This window comes from Chrysochloris asiatica, unplaced genomic scaffold, assembly GCF_000296735.1.
Source record: "Chrysochloris asiatica unplaced genomic scaffold, ChrAsi1.0 scaffold00219, whole genome shotgun sequence".
Lineage (NCBI taxonomy): Eukaryota > Metazoa > Chordata > Mammalia > Afrosoricida > Chrysochloridae > Chrysochloris > Chrysochloris asiatica.
In genome coordinates, this window is record NW_006408737.1 from 3,711,186 (window position 1) to 3,735,519 (window position 24,334).

At 42.5% G+C, this 24,334-nt stretch overlaps 1 protein-coding gene across 1 annotated transcript in view; it reads right to left on the reverse strand.

The window, feature by feature from the left end:
- The window catches only part of MRVI1 (murine retrovirus integration site 1 homolog), a 190,061-nt gene that overhangs the window by 74,107 nt on the left and 91,620 nt on the right, over positions 1 to 24,334 (reverse strand). The window contains 6 exon segments of the mRNA XM_006873009.1: positions 12,928 to 13,006; positions 14,936 to 15,553; positions 16,654 to 16,698; positions 17,058 to 17,110; positions 21,828 to 21,905; positions 22,908 to 23,081. Of these exon segments, the coding sequence (XP_006873071.1) occupies positions 12,928 to 13,006; positions 14,936 to 15,553; positions 16,654 to 16,698; positions 17,058 to 17,110; positions 21,828 to 21,905; positions 22,908 to 23,081 (1,047 nt within the window).

Genomic DNA, 24,334 nt, shown 5'->3' on the forward strand with positions numbered 1-24,334 from the left:
TGTTAAGTGCCGTCGAGTCGGTTCCGACCCATAGCGACCCTGTACAGGGTTTCCGAGGCTGTAAATCTTTACGGGAGCAGAATGCCTCATCTTTCTCCCGCGGAGCAGCTGGTCGTTTCGAACTGCCGGCCTTAAGGTTCACAGCCCGATTCGTAACCGCTATGCTACCAGAGCTCCTTAGTGTAAGGCTAGAGAGCTGGAAATTGTTGTTACAGAACAAAATAAAAGTATTAAAACCTTGAAAACAGAAAAATAATTTAACGTTTGTATAGATGGAAATGAAAAGGAAGGAAGAAATTGTAAAATGGGAAGAAATGCTGCCATTCTCATCTTTTCCTGCAGGAAGTCCACAGGGACTACCTACACTTGAACATGAAAATGTATAGAAAAGTGCTTCAAACCCATACGATCAATGTATTTCATAATGTATTTTTTAAACTTTTAGAAATGAATACATCCTTTAGGGAGGTAACAATTACCAAAATTCAGCAATCCCTACAGTTTCACTTCACTTTAATTCAAGTTCAATTAAAGTTTAATGCTTTTAACTTTGAAAAAGTACATATAGCATAAACTCCCTCCTTCCTCTTCCCTTCTTGTATTTGTGGGGGAAGGAAGTATTTGGCATAAGCAAATTTGCTTTCTGAATTTTTTACTATTGGTTGAAATGTTTTGATAATGAATATCAGCCATTTTTTAAAAACATATTACAATGATTTTCTAAATATCACCTGTCTTATTTCATTCGAATTAAAAACATTTTTTTCTGGATATCTCAGGAACTTGGAAAAGAACTTTTGGGGCCCTGGTTGAATATATTTTAAGCCTCAATGTGGGCCCAATAGGCCAAAGTTACAAGCTGAGAATTTACTTTCTTCAGCTCTGTTTTCATAGGGAGGCTTCTTTCCCAACAACCAAGGGCCCTGAGCCCCAAACCAGTGTTGCTTAGAAAGATTGGCCTATTTAGTGCACTATGCTGCTTCAGTCCACATCTCTCTAAAAATCCAGGTTCCGATAACTAACCACTTTTTAGACATATTGAAACTACCAACTGTTCCGTGGGAGAAAGATGAGGCTTCCTGCTCCCATAAAGATTTACAGTCTCAGAAACCCTGTACAGTGTCGCTAAGAGTCGGAACTGACTCCACAGCACATAACAACAACAACAACAACAACAACCTGGATAAGAATAATAGAAATCATCTCAATGACCACCATTCACTGAAGCTCAACTATGGTTAGGCTCATTTTCTGGAGAAACTGAAAACTATGAAACTAAAGCTAAGCTAATTAGATTCTTCAAGTTCCCAATAAGGATTCCTTGTGGTGCTTTAGGATAAGCACTAGAATGTTAACCACAATGTTGGTGGTTCAAACCCACTAGCAACTCCATGGGAGAAGGATGGTTGTCTGCTCCCATAACGATTTACACTCTCAGAAATCCTATACAGGACTGCTGTGAGTTGGAGTTGGTTCAACGGCACTGGACTTAGTTTGGTTTCATTTAAGGTTCCAGTAGAGCCAGAATGCAAACCCAGGTGAGTCAGTCTTGCTCAGGGACATCTGGCACGTTCAAACCAAACTCACTGTCTTCCTTCTTGAGGAAGGAGCCTCCTCACAAGTGAGCAACTCCTCTTCCTCTGCTCTGAAGTCCACTTAGCAGCACCATCTCCCACACAGCCATGCAGAGAGAACCTGGTTTCCCTCTGGACACTACCCCTTCACCAAGTCCTCCAAATAGCTCTCAAACATGTCCTCCTAACATTGCCCACCTGCCCATCTTGGTCTATTGTCTCATCGAGCTACTGCCACATCCTCTTGCACTGGTCTCCCTGCCTGGGGTGGCAGCGGTGGTGGTTGGGTCCCGTCCATGAGTTCTGACTCATAGCTATCCTGCCACAGGGTTTCCAAGGCTGTACATAACAATCCTGTATGGGGTTTCCAAGGCTGTACATAATGATCCTGTATTGTGTTTCTGAGGCTGTAAGACTTTCAGGGAGCAAAAAGCCTCTCAGAGTGACTGGTGGACTTTAACTACTGGCCTTGCAGTTAGCAACCCAAAATGTAACCTACGACACCATGAGGACTCCTTTCCCTGCCTTTAGTCTCTCTCATTTCAGGCCATCTTTCATAATCTGAAGAATTTTTCTAAAACATAGGGGCTTCCCTTGTTGCTGGATCTGGTCAGACAACCAGGTCATTGAAAGAACAATTTGCTTGCTCTGGACTTTTACTCTCACAAACTGAAATGCAGATTTCCCCACAATCCAGTTTTGATCATGTGGACAAATGTTAACATCTCTAAGGTTGGAAAAAATGGCAGCAGGGAAGATACTAAGGTCTCCGAATAATCATGTGGATTAGAGTCACCTGCTATCCTGAACTATTCAGCTCAAAATTGTTTCTCAAGCATACAACATGCTTCTCTTTCCTATATGAGATCATATTTTGGGGGGCCTCTATGTCACACCAATTAATCTTATGTTAAAAGTTATTAATACCCAAAATAGCAGAATACTTTAAAAGAGCTATTGATACACAGAATTTAGTAGTATATATAAAAATATGACCAAATAAGTTTTATTCCAGGAACAAAACTTTATTTCTATATATGAAAAATCCCTACTGCATTTTAATGCAAATAAGGCATGCATTATTTGCATATATAACCCCCTCTTGTGTTAGTTTCATGTGCACATACATGTGGTGATTGGTTTGTTAAATGATACAGTACCCACAATTCTATCAATAGAGAGCCAAAACACATTGAAAAAAAAATCAACATAAACCTTTAAGCTTGGAAGAGTGGATATTTCCTTTAAATAAAAGTTATCTAGTAAATAAGATGATCCTGATGTGGCACTGTACGATAAGCACTAGACTGCTAACCACAAGGTTGGTGGTTCGAACCCACCAGCTGCTTCTTGGAAACCCTATATAAAGTCTCTATAAGTCCGAACTGACTCTACACTTAACACCACCACCACCATTAAATAAGAAGGCACAACATAATTCTTGAAGAAAAACATAACAATTTAATTAAAAACAGAAGCAAGGCCAGTGTTTTTCTCATTACTGTTACTGCGTTAGACTCTTGCCAAGGTAATAAAACAGGTACTGATCACACGTGCCCACATGCACACAAAGAAGACAGCAAATTGGATAAAATTAAAATAACAGATGGTTTGGTTGTGAATCTGAAAAAAGAAAAGCATTCTTTAAAGTGGCCAAGAGACTTTGGAGTTAGATACATCTGGATTCCAGTTCTTACTGCAGTAATTAACAACCATGTGACTTTAATCTGTCTGTGTCTTAAATCTCATTTGTCACATGAGCATAAAACCTACACCCCAGGGTTGCTGTGAGCATTAAGTGAAACATTGTCAAATGCTTGGCATAGCACCTACATACAGTAATCACTCTAGTTATAATAATCATCCTAGTTAATTGCTGTAACAATCATGCTGCCATTTGTTAATAGCAGTCATATTTATTGTACAAGAAATATGCCTAACAAGCAGTATTCATCTATGCTACTAATTATCAGCTACAAAATTTAATGAAACAGTCTTCTTCAAAAATGAACAAGCAAAAACAAATCATGTAGATTATGGCACAGCAAGAGATATTAAAGAGCTATACAAATAACTTCCAATCTTCTAAAGGAAAACCTACCTTAATAAAGGAACAAACCCTATATCTGAATGAGAACCAAATGTTTACAAATTAAAGAATGTAAAAGTCTTTATGTTTATCAAAAGATTTCACACACAAAAAAAGTGAAAGGAGATGGACAAGGGACTAATTGCTATAATGTATAGAAGGTTTTAACACTTCAACAAGAAAAAGACAAACAATCCAATTAAAAAATGGGCAGAGGACATGAACAGACACTCCACCAAAGAAGACCTTCAGGCAGCCAACAAACATATGAAGAAATGCTCACAAACCTTAGACATCGCTTCTGTTAAGTGCCATCGAGTCGATTCCGACCCATAGCGACCCTGTATAGGGTTTCCAAGGAGCAGCTGGTGAACTTGAACCGCCAACTTGCAGTTCAAATGGCTTTGCAGTCTGGTGCATTAACCCACAGCACCACACCAGGACTCCGTTTGAGATGCTAATTAAAACAACAATGACATATCCTCTCATATCAGCATTAACAGCAAAGTTAAACAAAAAAAACAGAAAACAACCAATGCTGGAAAGGATGTGGAGAGATTGAAACCCTTATTCACTGTAGCTGGGACTGTACAATGGTGCAACCATTGTGAAAACAATATGGTGCTTCCTTAAAAAGTTGGAAATAGAAATACCATATGACCCAGCAACCCCTCTACTTGTTATATATGCTAGATAAATAAGAGCCATGACATGAATGGATACCTGCACACCCACGTTCATCACAGCATTTTCACAATAACAAAAAGATGGAAACAAACTAAATGCTCATCAATGGAAGAATATATAAACAAACTGGTACATACATATTAGAGAATACTATACAACATTAATGAATTTATAAAATACCTCATAAAATGGTTAAAGCTTGAGGACATTACGCTAAGTGAAATCACAAAAGAATAGAAATTGTGTAAGATCACCTTTGCAAAAAGTCAAGAAAAGATTCTCACACTAAAGAAACATTTCTTTTACCCGAAGTGGAAGAGGAGGGAGTGGGAGAGTAAGTTACTGGCTAGAATGTTGTTGTTAAAGTGCTGGCAAGTCAGTTCCAACCCATAGCGGCCTTGTATAGGGTTTCCAAGGAGCAACTGGTGAGCTTGACACGCCAACCTTGCAATTCAAACCAACTTTGCAGTCCAACACATTAACCCACAAAGCCACACCAAGACTAGAGGATAGACACCTGTTAACTTGGCTGAAGGGTAGGTAATAAGCAATAAGAGGAAAGCTGGCAAAAAATGAAGACTGGAAAATATACTTGGAAGAGTGCAAGAGAGGTAACAGAGGTAAATACTTTTTAACATATAGTCCTACAGCAGTGATCTATAAATAGATGCATGAATTGACATGCAGACTGAATGGGTGTGAGAGAGAGACTGGGAATACACCCGCAAATATGTAAAGGTTTGGCAGAGGATATTTGTACATGAGTATTTACCTTGGCTGCAAATATATCCATGAATGCAGTGGAGCACACACAAGGGACAAAGTTACAAAAACTTCTTGAATGTAATCAAAATACTCTGAGGGAATGAGTCATTGAGTCTGAGGGCTCAGGACTATAGACTCAGGAGACACCAAGGCCAACTGGTTTAACAATCTACAATGACAATGCTCTACATCCTACTTTAGTGACAGAGATCTTAAAAGCTTGTGAGCAGCCATCTAGGGTGCAATTACTGACTCTTTATGTTTGGAGGACAGAAGAGTGATGAAAACCAAAGACGCATGGAAACAATTAGCCCAAAGGATTAATGGACCATGTGAATAACCGTTTCCATAACCCTGACACAAAAAGAACTAGATGATGCCCAGCTACCATTACCAATGGCTCTGAAAGTGATCATATTAGGTCTTAGGTGGAAGAAAATTGTGGAACAAAACTCAAAATCATAAAAAATGACCAGGCTTTCTGGTCAGATAGAGACTGGTGGAGCCCCTGGACTGTTGCCCTTAGTCACCTTTCAGTTCTGGAACTGTACTTATCCCCATGACTCAATTTTCTGCCACACAACAGAAGTCTATAAGGGGAACAATCACATTAGTGAGGTACACACACCCTAGAATAATCAACCATTTGAGATCAAAAGGACAGCATTCAGCCAAGGACAAAGTTCAGAAAGTTTAAGAAAGCAAGAATTAAAACAGGAAACACAGGGAGAACAAACAAGATGATGGATTGGGAGGAAGTGCAGTAAGGAGCTCCATCAGCAACAACACAGAATACCCAATCAAGCAGGCTCAGGGGATGGTCCCAGAACTCTGAACCACATATAAAGGAATATTTAGAAGGTTGGAACGCTTACAGCTAGGGGAATTTGTAGCAGAAGCAAAAAATCCATTCCTTTCTAATTCAAGACGCTCAGCTGCTCCTGGAGCCGCCATCTTGGGTGAGACCAAGCGGGGGAAGGATCGCAGGGGCCACAGACGCCTGACAGAACGGCGGAGACAAAGTTGTGGATATTCTTTTCTTTTGGTCCCTTTCTGTCCACACACCTCCATTCTGGTGACCATAGGGATGCCTGAGCTAGTGGATACCCCAGTCCCACCCTCAGAGGGTTCTATTACACATGTACACAGATCTCCTCAAAATATAAAGAGACAGTTTCCAATTAAAACCAAATGGCCACAGCCGGCCCGGAACTGTTTACAACTAGGAAAACGGCCTGAACAGGGATTGTGGAGCGGGACAGGCAGACAAAAAAGGAAATAGGCAGAAAATTAAATCCTAAGTTATGTCAAAATGATCAACAGTGGCATCTTGAAATTTCTCAAGAAGAAGAGTGAAAAGGGAAGCCCATTTCCTGATCACATCTACCTGGAGGCAGTCAGAAAGCATAAAAAATACCAAAATATCCATCTAAGTATTAAGGCCACAGATAACCCCTGAATATGCCCAAAAAACAGAAGCAGATGACCATATCTGCACATTTCCAGAAACAAGATAAAGTTACTGAGGCAAATGAACTGGAAGTAGACCTACACTCCATACTGGAAGATAGGCAGGCTTTGGAAATGCCTGAGAAGGAATTCAGAAAAATGATTATAAAATGTATCAAAACACTATACAATGGAGTTGAGAAAAATAAGGAAGAAGTCAGGAAAGCGCTACAGGAACAATCAAATAAGATAGATACAGCATTGGAAACAATTCAAAACCTATAGAAAGAGGTCCAAATGATTAATAATAGAATATCAGAAATGAACAATACACTGAAAGGGCAAAGGAGTAGAACTGAAGAGATAGAAGCTAGAACTAGTGAGCTAGAAGATAAATCTCTCAACACTACTAAAATAGAAGAACAAACACAATAAAGTATAAAAAATCTGAAGAAGGCCTAAGATTCATGTAGGATAACATGAAGAGGAATAACACAAGAATAATTGGCATTCCAGAACAGGAACAATCATACAAGTCCACAGAGGAGATAGTTGAAAATTTTCTGGAAGAAAATTTTCCTAACATCCTAAAAAGTGAAAAGATAAGCATTCAAGAAGCTCAACGAACCCCAGAATGGATAGACCCTAAAAGACAATCACCAAGACATATAATAATCAAGCTCTCCAAAATCAAAGATAAAGACAGGATCTTGAAAGGAGCTAGGGAAAAGAGAAGTGTAACATACAAAGGCAAGCAAATCAGATTAAGCTCGGATTTCTCAACAGAAACCATGCAGTCAAGACGGCAATGGGGACATATATAAAACCCTGAAAGAAAATAACTGCCACCCAAGAATTCTCTACACAGCAAAGCTGTCAATCAAATACGATGGTGTAATCAAAACATTCTAGGTTAAGGGATTTTGCCAAAACCAACCCTGCTATGAAAAACATCCTAAAGGAAGTTCTGTGGACTGAGAATCAACAAGAACACACAACAACTACAGAATGATGTACGTGGCAGCATCAACCTGAACTCAGTCGACAAATGGAAGTCAAGAACAGAATCAAATTATAAAAACAGAGGATCTGGGAGGTCAGTCTATGATCAAAACAATTACAATGTGAAAGAAGGTAAACACAGAACAGAGATGCAGGTGGTGGGAAGGTCAGGTAGATTACTGTATAAAATAAACTGTCTTAAATCGAGGGAAGAACTAATGGAATATAAGGTAACCACAATGGGGTTGGGGTGGGGGGTTTCTTCGGGTGTTGGGGAGGGCAATACAAGAAGTGGGGAGGAGGCAGAATAACAAGATAGATAGGGGAACACTGAGACAGATTTGCATGGCCTAGTGGGACAGAGGTAAATAGTGATGCATACTCAACCTTGGAACAACAGGGCTCTGGGATACAGGGATCTAGGTATAGCTTGAAGAGGGTAAATAATACTGAAATCCTTGACTGCCTTATGAATATTAGTTTCCCTTGCCTACTATTGTAAAACAGACACTTGAGTGTGATAGAAAGGAATGTTGGGTAACATGAATAGAGAAAACTTGTAAGCCCATCTTCAGCCTATAACTGATTGGAATACCTAAAAGGGGTTCTACAACTTGCCCAGTGCAATAGGCCTTGTGCAAAGCCTTTACAGAGTATATGACCTTAGGTGGAATCCTGAGTCCCATCCAGAACCTTATGAGGTGAGGCATTCCCAGTAGAAAGGACAAGCAGATTGGAACAGCTACAGGTTCATGATGACCTGACCTATACTCAGAGTGGTGATGGTGGTGGTGGTTATGTGCCGTGGAGTCAGTTCCTACTCATAGCGACCCTGAACAGGGTTTCCGAGGCTATAAATCTTTACGGGTGCAGAAAGCCTCATCCTTCTCCCACGGAACAGCTGATAGGTTCGAATTGCTGTCCCTGAGGTTCGCAGCCCAATTCATAACCACTAAGCTACCAGAGATCCTTACTCAGAGCGGTAGTTACTCTAAATACCAACAGAGAGGGAAAGAGTCTTCAAATCAAGTATCAATGCTATCCACTCTGTACACAGGGTAGATAGAGATGGGCAACTTAGACATTGGCTACCTAAAATGAGGGGGCAATAAAGGCACAAAGTGACTGGCTTACAAGGTTTCAAGAGGGAGTTTAGTTTAAGAGTATGGAGAGAAAGAAAGAGTCCCCACTGAACAGCTGTCATCTTGTCTAGATGGGTCTGGTGAAAAGAGATGGGGATAAGATTCGTAAGATTCAATAGTGAATAACTGTTATCATGACTAATCGCGACTGTCACAATTGTAAAGGTAGAAGTTTTGTAACAAAAAAAGGGGAGTGGTTAATCTTACAGTCCAGAAACAAGACCCTAGGACCATCAAGAGAGGAATGCACAAGCAGAATGTGGGACCTTATCCAGAGAAGTAGCGACACCAGAGATGGGGGCATGGAGACGGGGAGCGGCTGAGGACTCTAGATTCATGGACTAAGAAGAGAAGGACTAAGAGCTGGTGGCCAGGAGCCGACTTGCAGAATATGCCCTTTGGAGATGTAAATTATTATATATGCCTGAGTGGTTTTTTGTTTGTTTGTTTGTTTTTTAAAAAGCTAAAGTGAATAGAGAGAAATACTGTTTACTGACGATACATGAGAGAAATACTGTTAACTGATAATACATGGAGGGGATTATAATCAATGTAATGAAACAAGGTATATGATTTTTGAATGTAAAACTGATGATATGCCCTGTTAACTTTCACTCAATCCACAATAAAAACCTTAAAAAAAAAAAAAAGAAAGAAAGAAAAACAAACAGGAAACACAGAGAAGTAGGATATGTGATATTACATTGTGGGAATTATAATCAGTGAGATGAAACAAAATGTGTACGAATAGTTGAATAGAAAACTGATCGGCTCTATAAACCTTCACCCAATTCACAATAAAAAGGAAAAGAAATTTCTAAACTGTAAACAGAAACCAAGAGGAGCTCTGAATCCAAAGTGTGGCTTCAGAGCAGCCGCAGTCAAAATGTACAAAGTGGTGTGAATTTCATTTAAAGAAATAGGCAGAAGAGATAAGCTGGAAGGACCTGGAATTCTTGAACCTTAGGTTAGTGTTAAATGACACTTCTGAAGTCATTTAGCCCAAGAAGAAACAGAGGCCCAGAGAGGTTGAGGAACATAATCAAAGACTCTATTAATTGGTGTCTGAACTCAAATCTTCTGAATTTTTGTCTAATTGCTCTTTCCATTATTTTGCTCTAAATCTCTGTTACTAGAATATCAACAAATACTCTGAAAAAGAAGAGGAATGAGGGGAAACTAGTCCCACTGCACCCTAGAACATATGCTAAAGGCAGCAGTAATTAAAATGGCATAGAATGGATAAATACTATAGATAGTAATAAACAGGACAAAACAGAATCAAGAGTCCAAAACTAATCTTTGGCATATATCAAAAATAATATTATATAAACCACAAAATAATAAAAATATAAGCATTATTAAAATATTGAGATTGTTGTTATGTGCTATGGAGTCAGTTCCTACTCATAGCGACCCTGTACAGGGTTTCTGAGGCTTAAATCTTTATGGGAGCAGAAACCCTCATCTTTCTCCCATGGAACAGCTGGTAGTTTCAAACTGCTGACCTTGTGGTTCGCAGCCCAATTCATAACCACTACATTTAAAAATACCTATTATCATAAAATAAGTTTCAAAGGTGGAGTTCTGGTGTGGCACTGTGGGTTAATGTACTGGACTGCAAAGTCATTTGAACCACAAGGTCAGGGGTTCAAGCTCACAAGCTGCTCCTTGGAAACCCTATTCAGGGTAGCTATGGGTTGGAACCAACTCCACGGCACTTAACAACAAGAAGTCTCAAAGGTATCAGCAAAATAAATATAAAGAAATCAAACTATAGGCAAATCAGTAGAAAATAGATTCCTAATTCTCATTAAGAAGTAATATTTTTATAATGATTGAAATAATAGAATACATCTTTAAGGAAAAGATGGACAAAAAAAATATTATATAAACATTTTACAACTTCTCTAAAACAAAACAAAACTTGTTAGAACATAGAATAAGCACCTGGGAAAATTTATCAAATGAAAGGTTAATATCCATTGAAAATGTGTTTTATACCAAAAAATTCCATATTACCAATGAAAATGGACCAACAGCCCAAAACTCAATGTATATATTGTCAAGAAAACAAGAACATCTGCCTCTCAGTTATTGGAGGATTCAATTAAGTTAAGAGTACAAAATGACTTACTCCATGTAAAATGATAAATAATTTTTTTGTAATTAGATTATAAGACTCTTGTGATTCAATAGTGAATAGTTGCTATCAGGACTGAGTGTGAATGTTGCAAATGTAAAGGTAGACGTTTTGTAACAAAAAGAGGGGAGTGATTGATCTTGCAGTCCAGGAGCAGAGGACCCTGGGGCCATCAAGGGAGAAGAGCAGAGTGTGGGATCCTATGCAGAGAAGCAGGGATGATGCCAGAGATGGAGGCAGAGATGATGACAAGGAGAGATGGAGTGGTTGGGGACTCTAGACTCAAGGAGGGAGGGGGCTGTGTACTGACGGCCAGGGGCATGGTTGCAGGGTGTACCCTTGGTTGTTTGAATGGTTATATATTCCTGAGTGCTTTGTGTACATCCCCCCAAAAAACACCCAAGGGAATGGAAGCAAATGCTGTTGAATAATGATGCAATGAAATGAACTCCGATAGGATGACTATAAAGCTGATGCTCTCTCATGTAAACTATCACTCAACTCACAATAAAAACTTAAAAAAAAAAAAAGTTGGATATAGGCAATCAAATACAATAGAGTAAGGAAGGGGGAGAGCTGGTGGGATTTGCCCACTCTGGAGGCACAGGTATGATAGCATTCAGAAAGCAGCGGGATAGTTAGAGGCTATGTTAGATAGCTATGTTAGAGGGGATATAGTCAGAAGAGAGGAATGCCACTAACAAAGGCATAGAGGCAAGAATGTGAGCAGACACAGAGAGGAGGGTCTGGAGAAGAGGGAAGGGGAAGCAGGACATACTGTTGGACATACTCATTGGTCTGAACTCACCCATTGGCATTTGTGTTTATAGTTCATAGATTTTTGTATGTACCTATTTCAATTCTCCTGTCACATCTTAAACAATTTCATTTATTTTTTTAAATCAACAAATGTTTATTCAGGTACTAGTAGTGCCAGATGCTGTTTTAGGCATTTTGGAAGGACGATACACACACAAAAACCTATACAAACAGCCCTGGCTTTTCGAGATGATAATAATAGCTAACATTTGTGTTGTAAACCAAATCCGACTTACAGTGACCCTACAGACAGAATAGAACTGCCCCACAGGGTTTCTTAGGTTGTCATCTTTACAAGAGCAGATTGCCAAGTCTTTTCACCCAGGGAGCAGATGGTGGGTTGGAACCACCAACTTCTTGATTAGCAGCTGATCACTTTAGTCACTGCTCCACCTGGGATCCTAGCAAACACCTAGAATTTTTATGTACCAGGCATAATTATTGTATAGCAGGCCCTGGTCTAGGTATTTTACAAATATTACTCCATTGAACCCTCCTGATAACCCTAAAAGGTAGGTACTAATATATATTTTTAAAAGTTCCATTGTGTTTGTGTGTATGTGTGTGTGGAGTGGGTTAGGATTACAGAGCAATAAAGTTGCTTGTCCAGGTCACATGGAGGGTCGGTCAGTAGCAGAGCGGGGATTGAAACTGGACAGAAGGCCTCATAGTTCTGGCCCCCAGTGGTGCTCAGCATACTTGTGCTTAACAATGGTGTGAAGGAAGAATGCTGGGGGCTTTGGGAAGCAGGGCTGGATCAAGTCTTTATGACTTTACCATAGGCATCAGGAGAGGTAAGCAAGGAAATAAAATCAGTATGTGGGGAAAGGGAGACAGATTGAAATCTTGTTTTCAGAAGAATTTGACAGGCTGGATGGAGTGAAGTGGTGAAGAGCTTGGAGCACTAGTGGATGAGAAGTGCTGGGGTTTAGACTTCATAGTGACAGCAGATTAAAAAGCAAGCAATGACTCTGAGGCCTTTGGAAAGGGGAACTGATATATCTGGGCTGGGTGGCTTCCTGGGTGCGAGGGGAGAAGGAAAAGGAAGTGTCAAAAGTTCAGACCTGGGTGTCCCTCCCAGACCATTGATTCATCAGCAAATATTCACTGGGCCTCCTCTATGTCCAACCCACACTGCACTACAATGGACAAGGACTACTGTCGGGAAGCTAGGGCATGTACATTTACCTTCCTGGAGTTGCCATCCATGACCCCAGCCCTGGCCTGAGGGGAGCATCTGTTACCCAACATACCTACCTTTTTCTTGCTCAGCTGCTTCACTAAGTTCGGGAAGTTTGAGGCCCACTAAGTTCTGATTTCTCATCAGGATGTGCTCCTTTGTGGGAAAGGGAAAAGACAACATTTTAGATGATGGCAGCAGACCCACCCTTCTCTTGATTCAATGACTCCTTGACCACTAAGCCTTGAGTGGAAGATACTAAAGGTCAAGCTGATAGATGGGGTGATGTCATGACATGATGGCAAGAGCTGAGTGGTACCAGGAAGACTGTTTCTCTCCTAGATCTCATCTGGATCTAAAGAGCCTGAAACGCCACCATCAGTATCATATTCCTTAGGTTAAGAATTGTCCTATCTACTTTTTAAATAAGCAGAGTGTCTCAGGTTGAATAAACTGCTCAGCTATACTGATTGAGCCTTGTAGTGGGTCTGGAAGACAAACAGGAGGACTACGGGCTTTGTTGTACAAGAGTGCCCCCTGGATATGTATAGGACTGTCCCTGGACACAATATTTAGTCTATGGTTGTGCTCTGAGCTGGCAGACACTTCCTGCCCTGTTCCTCTGGGACCGCTCCACCCACTCAGTTCCTCAATAACCTTTATGGCACCTTTTGGTTTTTTTACCTCTCTAGACAGATGAAGCCCCAAGACAGCAGACCCTTAGCTGGGGCCTCAGCAGCCATAGTCTAGGGAGAGATGACACCTGCTCTGAGGTAATTAACAGCCCTGGGACCTCAGGAGAAAATGCCTGACATGATTATTACACTCTCCTGTGTAGCAGAGCTGGCTTGAGTGGTACTTCACCCAGGTGAAGAGGGAAAGGAAGAGGCTGCAGTGGAAGTCACAGCCAGAGTCAGTTACCTGTTTCCTTAGAGTCAGTGACCCACAGACAATTAGCTCTCGAACACAGGACTGGGGTTGAGGAGGGGTGCTCAGGAGCCAGGGTAGTGAAGAGGGAGAGCTGTAACCTTCTTGCTGGTTAACCTTTTTTGGTGGCTGAACTAAACCACAGAGCTGTGGGGGTGCCTCTTTATTACACTTGACTTCTGATGCTTAAGAACCCATGAGGCAAATGCCTGGCAGTCGGGCCCCTTAGCCCCACTGTCACAAGAGATCTGGGACCATGGCCCACCACAGGCTGATCTACTCATTAATTAGTTCCTCCTGGCTGGGTAGATTTTCTATATAAAATCTTAAAATCAGTGGCTACCACTGAACCTCAAACTCAGAACATCATAGTAGGTTTCTGATTAAAGCCAGGGCCAGAGTCTGAGTATGTCCCTGCTGATACAGAAATCCTCTCCTTGGGGTTTGAACACTATCAGGTACATCTCTTCCTTCTCTGCCATGGACCCTCTTAGGGCAGCCAGGATTGGTCTTCTGGGGAAGAATAGAATGAGGATTGCTTTACCCTGTTAACCTTTTCTTTCCCACAAACCCTCAGGACTTTCTCTCCTACATCTCTGGACACCACCAAACTCCCCTTGCACAAAGTGACAACCTCATGAATGATCGCTGTGCCTGGTTTGATGGCCAATGAGAGTGGGGGACATCATAGGAGTCAGAATACATGTATCACAGGAGGAGCCCCTGGTGGCCTTTATTGTACTTGTGGATGGATTTGAGATGGTTTGTTAACTGTTAAGGACAGCTTGGGCACTACAAAGGGACAATGAATTCACCTTTGACTCGCCCAGTCCTAGGAGTGAAAAGGCACTCCATCAAGGGGTTCTGGAGGATGGAAACAGCCCAGGACTTGGGGCCCATGTGTCTTCCACAAACCCACTTTCTCCTTGAAACACAGCCTTATGTGGCTACAATATCTCAGACTGATCCCTCCAGAGCTACTGGGGTAAGAAGCACCTGAATCTGGTGTTTAAGGCAACAGGTACACAGCTGGGCCTGATTTCCTAGGTTAGGGAAGTTCATGGTCCTGTAAGGCCAGGTCAGAGCTGCCCTGCCTGAAGCCCAGTCTCAGCCCAGAAAGTCCTGGAGTACACACCACCTGACCCTCCAGAAACCCACCTCACGGAGCTTGGTCAGTTTTTGCATCCTCACAGGCTGCACTTGTATCTGAAAGTCTTTGAGTCCAGGCACTTTGGCCAGCTTGCTGCTGACTTTGCCTGAAAAATGTTTCTCTTCCTCTGCCAGCGGCAGCTTGGCAAGCACCTTCTGTAGCCGGGGGATGGGTTCTTCAGGGCCACTGTCCCAGGAGACCCCCCGCAGCAGTGGGGGTCGGGATACTCCAGGTCGCAGCTCAGTTTTGGAGCCAGCCTTGGGCCCTAAGATCTCCCCAGATGATCCTTTCCCCTGGGGAGATAAAGTGGCTGGCCCTCCAGAGCCCTGGGCTGGGCTTCTTGGGAGAGGGTCACTCTCCCTGTCTGTCTTCAGGAGCTGCTTCCCCAGTTCGCTCTCCACAGGGCCCAGCTGGGGGCTGTTCAGGGCCATTTTTCCACCACTGCCTGTGCCAGGAGCTGGGCCCTTGGGTGTGGTTTCAGGGTGCTGGAGGGGATCAAAGTTTTCCTTTTGTTCTATTGCAGTCTCTTTGGACTTCTCTATCATAGGGGAGCGAGGAGTCAGCCTGCCCTGAGACACTTTCCTCTGGTCATTCTGCTTCTGGTCAGTTAGCCCCTTGGGAACATTCTGAAAGAGACAAGATAGAGTTAGGACTCTGGAGGCAGCTTGGGGAGGAGGTAGGTGTAGTCACTTTCCATGTGGGGCTTCTGTTTCCACAAACCTTGCTAAGGTCTATTTGGACTGAGGAGGAGCAAGGTAGGCTGGGCAGGAGGGGGAGGTTTTTCAGTCAGGTTTGAGACAGCAAACAAGCCTGAGGTTTGTAAAATAGGGAAGAGAATGGGACTTGCAAACCAAAACCAGCCACAGACTTCCCATGGGCTAGAAGACAGAGAGGAGAATGGAGAAGAGGGCAGCTTGGGGCAGTCACAAACTTGATCCTAACTCAGCTGCACCTGATTTTAATTGTAGCTCTGCCTCAGATTTCCCATCAAATGTGACAACCCTCTGAAATTGTAAACAAATGTGTGTGTATTTCTGGGAAGAGAATCCACAGCTTTACCAAAATTCTCAAAGCAATGGTGATCCAAGATGAGGTGATTCTTGCAAAGGTAGTATCTTACTCTCAGGAGTTTTAGGGTTCTACACTCTATTTTCTCTCCCAAGAGAAACTTGCTTTGTGGGGAGCATGTGGGTCTGAGTAACTGTGCTTGTGTGTGCACTGAAACTTTTCAAAAGCATTTCCGCCTGGGTCCTGCTCTAGGTGAGACTGTGTTCTATCACTGCCTTTGACACCACCTGAAGTTCCTCAGCAGGTGTGAAGCCCTGGTCTTGCTCATCTGCAAAGATTGGACTTTCCTGGCTGCTTCCAGTGAGAATTCCAACCAGCGTCTTCAGTTGAGCTGAAACTTTTACTTGAGTCACCAAGGGCAGCAGTCTTGCCTGGCTGCCGGACCTCTTCTCACTAATGATCAGCCTAACTAAGGGGGTACAGAGCAAGGGCAGGAACCTCCATGAGAATCACCCAATGAATCCTGCTGCCCTAACCCCTCCACTTCAGACTTCTAGTTGTGATGGGGCAGAGGAATCTGCCAGTTTCCCCAGCAGCCCCTAGCCTCAGCCCTCCACTCACACATACACACTTGCAGTCCATCCAGGGATCAGCCCAGACTTTTGGGGGACTGTGGCTCCCACACCCAAATCACCAGGTATGGCAAACTCAGACTCACAGACTCGCCAGGGTGAGGTGAGGAGACTTCGGCCTCATCCCCCTTCTGCAGCTGAAAGTAAACACAAGTCAGTCAATGGGAAGAGACTACATTTCCTCTTGAAATCTAAGGAGGTCCTTAGATCCAAATCCACTGCCATTGAGTTGTTTCCAATTTATAGCAATAGCGACCCTATAGGACAGAGGTAGAACTGCTCCTTAGGGTTTTTAAGACTAAATCTTTACAAGAGCAGACCTTCTCACCTTCCCCCCACAGGGAGTCCCTTAAGAATGCTATTATAAATTCCTCCCTCTCCTAGCACCCTCATCTCAAGTAGGGTATGGGAGGCCTCCTGGGTATCATGGGATGAGAAGAGAGCTCCACTGGCAAAAAAAAAAAACCAACCCTGAGTGGGGCCTGGTTACCTGTGGTGATTCTCCAGGTACAAGGGCCTGTGGATCACTGCATGCATCCAAACCTGAAATGGTCCAGATACCGGTGAGTGTTGTCCAGCAATCCAGACCCTCAGCTGCCCTTCCCCTGAACATCCTTCCTAGAAATCTAGGCCTGGGAGCCAGAAATGCCACTATTGTGTTGACGACCTCCCTCCCTTGTGCCAGGTTCAGTGGTACGCTTCCATGTAATCCTCACAGAAACCTTATAGGGAAACAGAGACAAGCTAACACAGCTGAGTATTAGTACCAGAATTTGAATCCCAGATACCTGATCTAAACCTGAGCTTATCCCACAACACTGACAAGACAAGACTGCTTTCCCCGGCACCTGTCCCTTCTCCTGCTAGGCAGAGTGTGGCTCTATACAAAACTAAAAGACCCAGGCAAGTAAACTCTATACTGGACTTGTCTCCAGGTCCTATCTGGGCCTGCTGGGCCCAGACAGCATGTGATAGCTCCCCTTTCCATAAGTTTGCCTCAGATCCTGGGCTTGGTGTGCATCCCTGTTGTTGATAAGTGCTGTTGAGTCAGTTCCAACTCATAGTGACCTTATGAACAACAGAACAAACACTGCCTGGTCCTGCACCATCCTCACAATCATTGGTAAGCTTGAGCCCATTGCTGCTGCCACGTGTCAGTCCATCTCGTTGGAGTTCTTCCTCTTTTTCACTGATTCTGCACTTTACCTAGCATGTCCTTCTCCAGGCACTGGTCCCTCCTTGTAATAAGTCTGAAGCATGAGAGATGAAGTTTTCCCCTCCTGGCATCTAAGGAACATTCTGGTTGTACTTCTCCCAACAAAGTTGTTTGTTCTTCTGGCATGCCATGGTACTTTTATAATTCTTCTCTAACACTACAATTCAAATGCATTAATTCTTCTATGGTCTTTATTATTCATTGCCCAACTTTCATATGCATATGAAGTTACTGAAAATACCATGAATTGGGTCAGGTGCACTGTAGTCCTCAAACTGGCATCTTTACTAGTCAACATTTTAAAGAGGTCTTGTTCAGCAGATTTGCCTAATGCAATATGTTGCTTGATTTCTTGACTGCTGCTTCCATGAGTGTTGACTGTAGATATAAGTAAAATGAAGTCTTTGACAACTTCAATCTTTTCTCCATTTATCAAAATGTTATTTATTGGTCTAGTGGTGAGAAATTTTGTTTTCTTAACATTGCGGTGCAATGCATACTGAAGACTGGGATCTTTGATCTTCATCAGTATTTTAAATCCTCTTTGCTTTTAGCAGGCAAGGTTGTATCTGCATATCACAGGTTGTTAATGAGTCTTCCTCCAATCCTGATGCCATGTTCTTCATATAATCCAGCTTCTCGAATTATTTGCTCAGCATACAGATTGAATCAGTATGGTGAAAGAATACAACCCTGGCAAACACCTTTTCTAATTTTAAACAATTCAGTAACCCCTTGTTCTGTTCAAATGACTGCCTCTTGGTCTATGTGCATATTCCACATGAGCACAACTATGTGTTCCGGAATAGTCCTTATTCGCAATGTTGTCAATAACTTGTCATGATCCACACAATTGAAAGCCTTTGCATAGACAATAAAGTACAGGTAAATATATTTCTGGTATTCTCTGCTTCCAGCCATGATCCATCTGATGCCAGCAATAATATCCCTCATTCCATGTTCTCATCTGAATCCAGCTTGAACCTCTGACAGTTCCCTGTCAGTGTATGGTTATAGCCATTTTTGAACTACCTTTAGCAAAATTTTACTCGCATGTGATACTAATGATATTGTACAATGATTTCTTCATTCCATTGTGTCACCTCTCTTTGGAATGGGCACAGATATGGATCTTTTTCAATCAGTTTACCAAATTTCTTGGCATAGATAAGTGTATACCTCCAGTGCCAAATCAGTTTGTTGAAAGAATTCAATTTGTATTCCATCAATTCCAAGTGCCTTATTCTTTGCCAATACTTTCAGTGCACCTTGGATTTCTTCCTTCAGTACCATTGACCTCTTGAAATGAGTGAACATTGACCATTTCTTTTTGGTAAAGTGACCTTGTATTCCTTTCATCTTTTGATGCTTTCTTCATCATTCAATATTTTGCCTATTGTTGTTGTTGTTAAGTGCCATCGAGTCAATTCCAACTCATAGCAACCCTGTATAGGGTTTCCAAGCAATAGCTGGTGAGCTTGAACCGCCGACCTTGCAGTTCAAAGGGTTTTGCAGTCTGGTGCATTAACCCACAGCACCACACTAGGACTCCTTGCCCATAAAATCCTTCAATATGGCAAGTTGTGGCTTGAAATTTTTTTCAGTTCTTTCATCTTGAGAAATGCCAAGAATGTTTTTCCCTTTTGGCTTTCTAACTTCAGGTATTTGCATATTTCAATATAATGCTTGACTTTGTCTTCTCAATCTGCCCTTTGAAGTTTTCTATTCACCTTTTACTTCCTCATTTCGTCCATTTGCTTTAGCATCTCTACACTAGAGAGCAAATTTCAGAGTCTCTTCTGACATCCATTTTGGTCTTCTTAGTGGCCTTTTGCTTTCCTCCTGTATGATGTTCTTGATGTCACCTCATAAATCTTCTGGTCTTTGGTCATTAGTGTCTAATTCATCACATCTGTTTTTCAGATGATCTCTAAATTCAGGTGGGATATGTTCAAGATACTATTTTGGCTCTTGTGGACTTGTTTTAATTTTCTTCAGCTTCAGCCTGAACTTGTATATAAGCAATTGATGGTCTGCTCCATAATCTCTCCTGACCTTGTTTTGGCTGATGATATGGAGCGTTCCCACTATCTCTTCCCACAGATATAGTCAATCTGATTTCTGTGTGTTCTATCTGGCAAGGTCCCTGTGTGTAGTCATCTTTTATTTACTTAAAAATGGTATTTGCAATGAATAAGTCATTGGTCTTACAAAATTCTATCATGTGATCTCAAGCATCATTTCTATCAACAAGGCCATATTTTCCCATGACTAATTCTTCGTTTCCAACCTTTTCATTCAAATCACTAGTAATTATCAATACATCTTGATTGCAAATTGGATCAATTTCAGACTGAAGAAGTTGATAGAATTCTTCAATTTCATCATCGCTGGCTTTAGTGATTGGTGCATAACTTTGAATAGTTGTATTAACTGGTCTTCCTTGGAGGCATATGGATATTATCCTATCACAGACAATATTGTACTTCAAGGTAGATCTTGAAATGTTCTTTTTGATGATGAATATGATGCCATTCCTCTTCAATTTGTCATTTCCAGCATGATTGTCAGATTCAAATTGGGCAATACCATGAATTTCAGTTCACAATGCCTAGGATATCAATCTTCATTCATTTCACTTTTGACAATTTTCAGTTTTCCTATATTCATACTTTGTACATTCCATGTTCCAGTTATTAATGGATATTTAAAACTGGTTCTCCTCATCTTGAGTTTTGCCCCATCAGAAAATGAATGTCCTGAAGATTTTACTCCATTTGCATCATCACGATCTATTCTGCCTTCCAACATGAGGGGCTCATCTTCCAGCACTATATCTGACAATGTTCTGGTGCTATTCATCATGTCTCAGTATTCAATGTTGTTGTTGTTGTTAGGTGCCATCGAGTAGGTACCAACACATAGTGACCTTATGCACAACAGAACGGAACACTGCCCTGTCCTGCACCAATCTCAAGCTTATTGCTGCTACGACTCTGCCAACCCATCTTGTGGGGGTCTTCCTGTTTTTCTCTGACCCTCCACTTTACAAAGCATTATGTCCTTTTCCAGGGACTGGTCCCTCCTTGTGTTATGTCCAAAGTATAAGAGATGAAGTCTGGTCATTGTGGCTTCTAAGGAGCATTCTGGCTATACTTCTTCCAACACAGATTGGTTTGTTCTTCAGCAGTCCATGGTACTTTTAACATTCTCCTCCAACACAATGACTCAAGTGCATCAATTCCTCTACGGGCTTCCTTATTCAACTTTCACATGTACGTGAGGCTATTGAAAATACCATGGTTTGGGTCAGATGCACATTAGCCCTCAAACTGACACCTTTGCTCTTGAACCTTTAAAGAGGTCTTGCGCAGCAGGTTTGCCTAATGCAATACATCATTTGATTTCTTGATTACTGCTTCCATGAGTTTTGACGGTTAATCTGAGCAAACTGAAATCTTTGACAAATTTAATCTTCTCTCCATTTATGTTGACGTTACTTTTTTGGTCCAGTGATGAGGATTTTTGTTTTCTTTACATTGAAGTGCAACCCATACTGAAGGCTGTAGTCTTTGATCTTCATCAGTAAGTATTTTAAGTCCTTTTCACTTATAGCAATATTCAATACTCAGTGCTATCTCATATTGTTCCACCACTATTCATGAAGTTTTCAGTGGATAAACATTCAGAAGTAGTCTGTCTCTTCTTCTTCCTACTCTTAGTCTGGAAGCTCAGCTGAAACCTGTCCACCTTGGGTGACCCTGCTGGTATTTAAAATGCTAGTGGCATAGCTTCCAGCATCATCAGAGTAACACACAATATGACCACAGCATGACAAACTGACAGAAGAGTGGTAGTGTCTCCCTATACTATCCTAACAAATCATATTTTATTCTTCTGGCAACACACAGGGGTGTTGAATGGGAAGCCATTAGAATAGAGGAAGGTGGCTGGGAGGCATCTTGATCAGTCCTGGGAAAGGGCTAAACCAAAATCCAAAGGGACAAGCCAGGGCAAGAAATGTCTAGTGGGGCTGTACTTCACCTGGAGGGATGGGAACTGTAAGTGAGTTGCTCCGAGAGGATGCAGGGGAAGAGCCAGGGCTAAGGTTCGGGGAAACAGCTGTGGAGATACATACAAACTGGTTGGCATTTCTGATCATTTAGTAGGACTTCAACAACCTAACAAAATCTCCTTTCAGGAATTTCTGACCCCTGGGAACTGGATCTGACTAGTCTGGATGATCAGAGGCTGACTCCTGACTACCATACAAGGCTCCGTCCACCACAGCCCAACTCCTCCCTGCTGCCTGCCCAACAGAGTGGGCACTTAAGACAATCTGAAAGATGAAGGGGATGGTAAACCTCAGCTTGCCTGTCCTGACCTTGAAACATCTTCTAGAAAGAAGAGGACCTGCCATTGCGTGAGAGGCACAGCTTCTAAGACTATGTACCTTCTAGTGGACTTTGTAGGATGGCCCTGATCTCAGATGCTCTCCTTGTCCTTCTAGGTACAGACTTGTCTGAAAACTCCTCCAACCTATTGCTCAGAATAAAGAGTCACTCTAGCCACAGGGGTAGTAGGAGAATTCCAGGGTCCAGGAAAATATTCCTTCTAATGCAGAAATGCCTGCCAGACCCCTGTGCACTAGGACCTACAGCTGAAGTGCACCCCTGTGCACTAGGACCTACAGCTGAGAGGGAGGTCAGTGATAGCTTCACCAGACCTTTGCAAACTGAGGCTTTCCGGGGAAGGTAGGGATGTCACACAAAAGCCATCATGTGGGGTGGCCCAAGGTGGGATGTTCAGGTTTGTGGCTATCGTACGGGTTGATACTTCTTTGCAAAACAGGAGAATATAAATGTCATATTCAGGGCCCCAAACTGAAAAGTAGAATGCTTTCTCGGCTACCGTTGTATAGGCATTTCTGAAACTGGACACAATGTCTTCTCTCAGAACCCTCTTTAGAAGGACTTTCTCTTGAGGCTCATAGGCCTGGAGGCAGGCAAGTCATAGGCAACCCCCTTGAAAACCAGACTCCCACTACAACTGGGGCTAGGCGCTTCCCCTCACCCGCAGCCCTGTCTTGGAGTGGCTCAGGGCAGCATCCTGGTCTTTCCCTACCTGATGGGGAGTCTCCTGGGCTGCTCCTGGACTTTCTTCCTCGGCGGGTCAGGAATCGCTCACTCACTGTCTTGGCTTCTTCCAGCAGTGCCAGGTTTTTCTTCTTGTCTTCCTCTGAGATGCTGATGTCTGGCAACTGGTCATTTACCAGATCAATGATATGCCCTGCAGGGTCTAAGAGGGTGGTGAACTCAGGGATACAACCCCTGAATCCTTGGCCCCAGGGTGAGAGGCCCTGCCACCCCAACCTCCGTTCATGGGTGCTGTCCAGGACAGACCTGGTAGTTTAACACTGGCCACAGACAGGCTACAAGGAGACAGAGGGTGACTTCCTCAGCAGGCCTGGCTCCTCCTGCCTTTAATCTATGACTATGCACATCCTTTGTAACAAATGGCCAGAAGCTACCTCCGATTCCCATCCTGCACTGTCCTGTCTTTACTCCAAGGTCCTCCAGGAGCCCCTGCCCTGACCTGCTAATGCATTCTTTAGTAAACTGGTGACCTTACAGTGCAGGAATAAATGGAGCATTTCAAAGACATAATCTCATGGCTACCTTCCCTTCCTCCTTTCCTCAACTCACATTATTTACTCCAAAGCAGCTGCTTCCCCAGCAGCCCCTCTCTGGGTGAGACACCATCCAGTTCTCACCCAGCTGCTCAAAAACATGAAATTCACTCTACCCTCCTCTCTCTCCCTCACTACCTCCACATCCAACCAACTGATCAAGTACTGGCATTTACCTCAACAGTCTCTATTACTTGTCCCCTCATCTTGATTCGTGCTCATTGGCTCCTACTGGAACAATTACATCAACTACCTCCCCTGTCTCAAGGCTATTTCCTCCATTGCATCCTCCACTGGCATTTCTAAGAGCTGCACCCACCCAGGCCACTCTGGTGCCTCATCTCACAAGGTTGCTCACAGTCCTCAGTGGAACAATCAAACTCTAAATGGGGCCCCACATACTCCTTCCTAGACCCTCTGTTCCAGCCACTATGCAGTGAATGGCTCCTGTGTTTTGCCTTCCCAGCCTCTACTTCCCCTTTTTTGGGTAGTAACACCTAACCTTATCCAGATAGAACTCCTAACCTTATCTGGATAGAACATATCCAGTTCAGTCATGAGGTACAAGGCTGTCTGTGATGGGATAATATCCATGTGCCTACAGGGAAGCCCAGTTAATACCACTATTACTCAACTTTACACACCAACCACTAAAGCCAGTGAAGATGAAATAGAAGAATTCTACCAACTTCTTCAACCTGAAATTATCAAACAAGCAATCAAAATATATTGATCATTACTGGTGATTGGAATGCAAAGGTTGAAACACAGCCTTGGTGATAGAAATGATGCTGGAGAATGCATGATAGAATTCTGCAAAACCAATGATTTGTTCATTTCAAATACCTTCTTTAGACAGCAT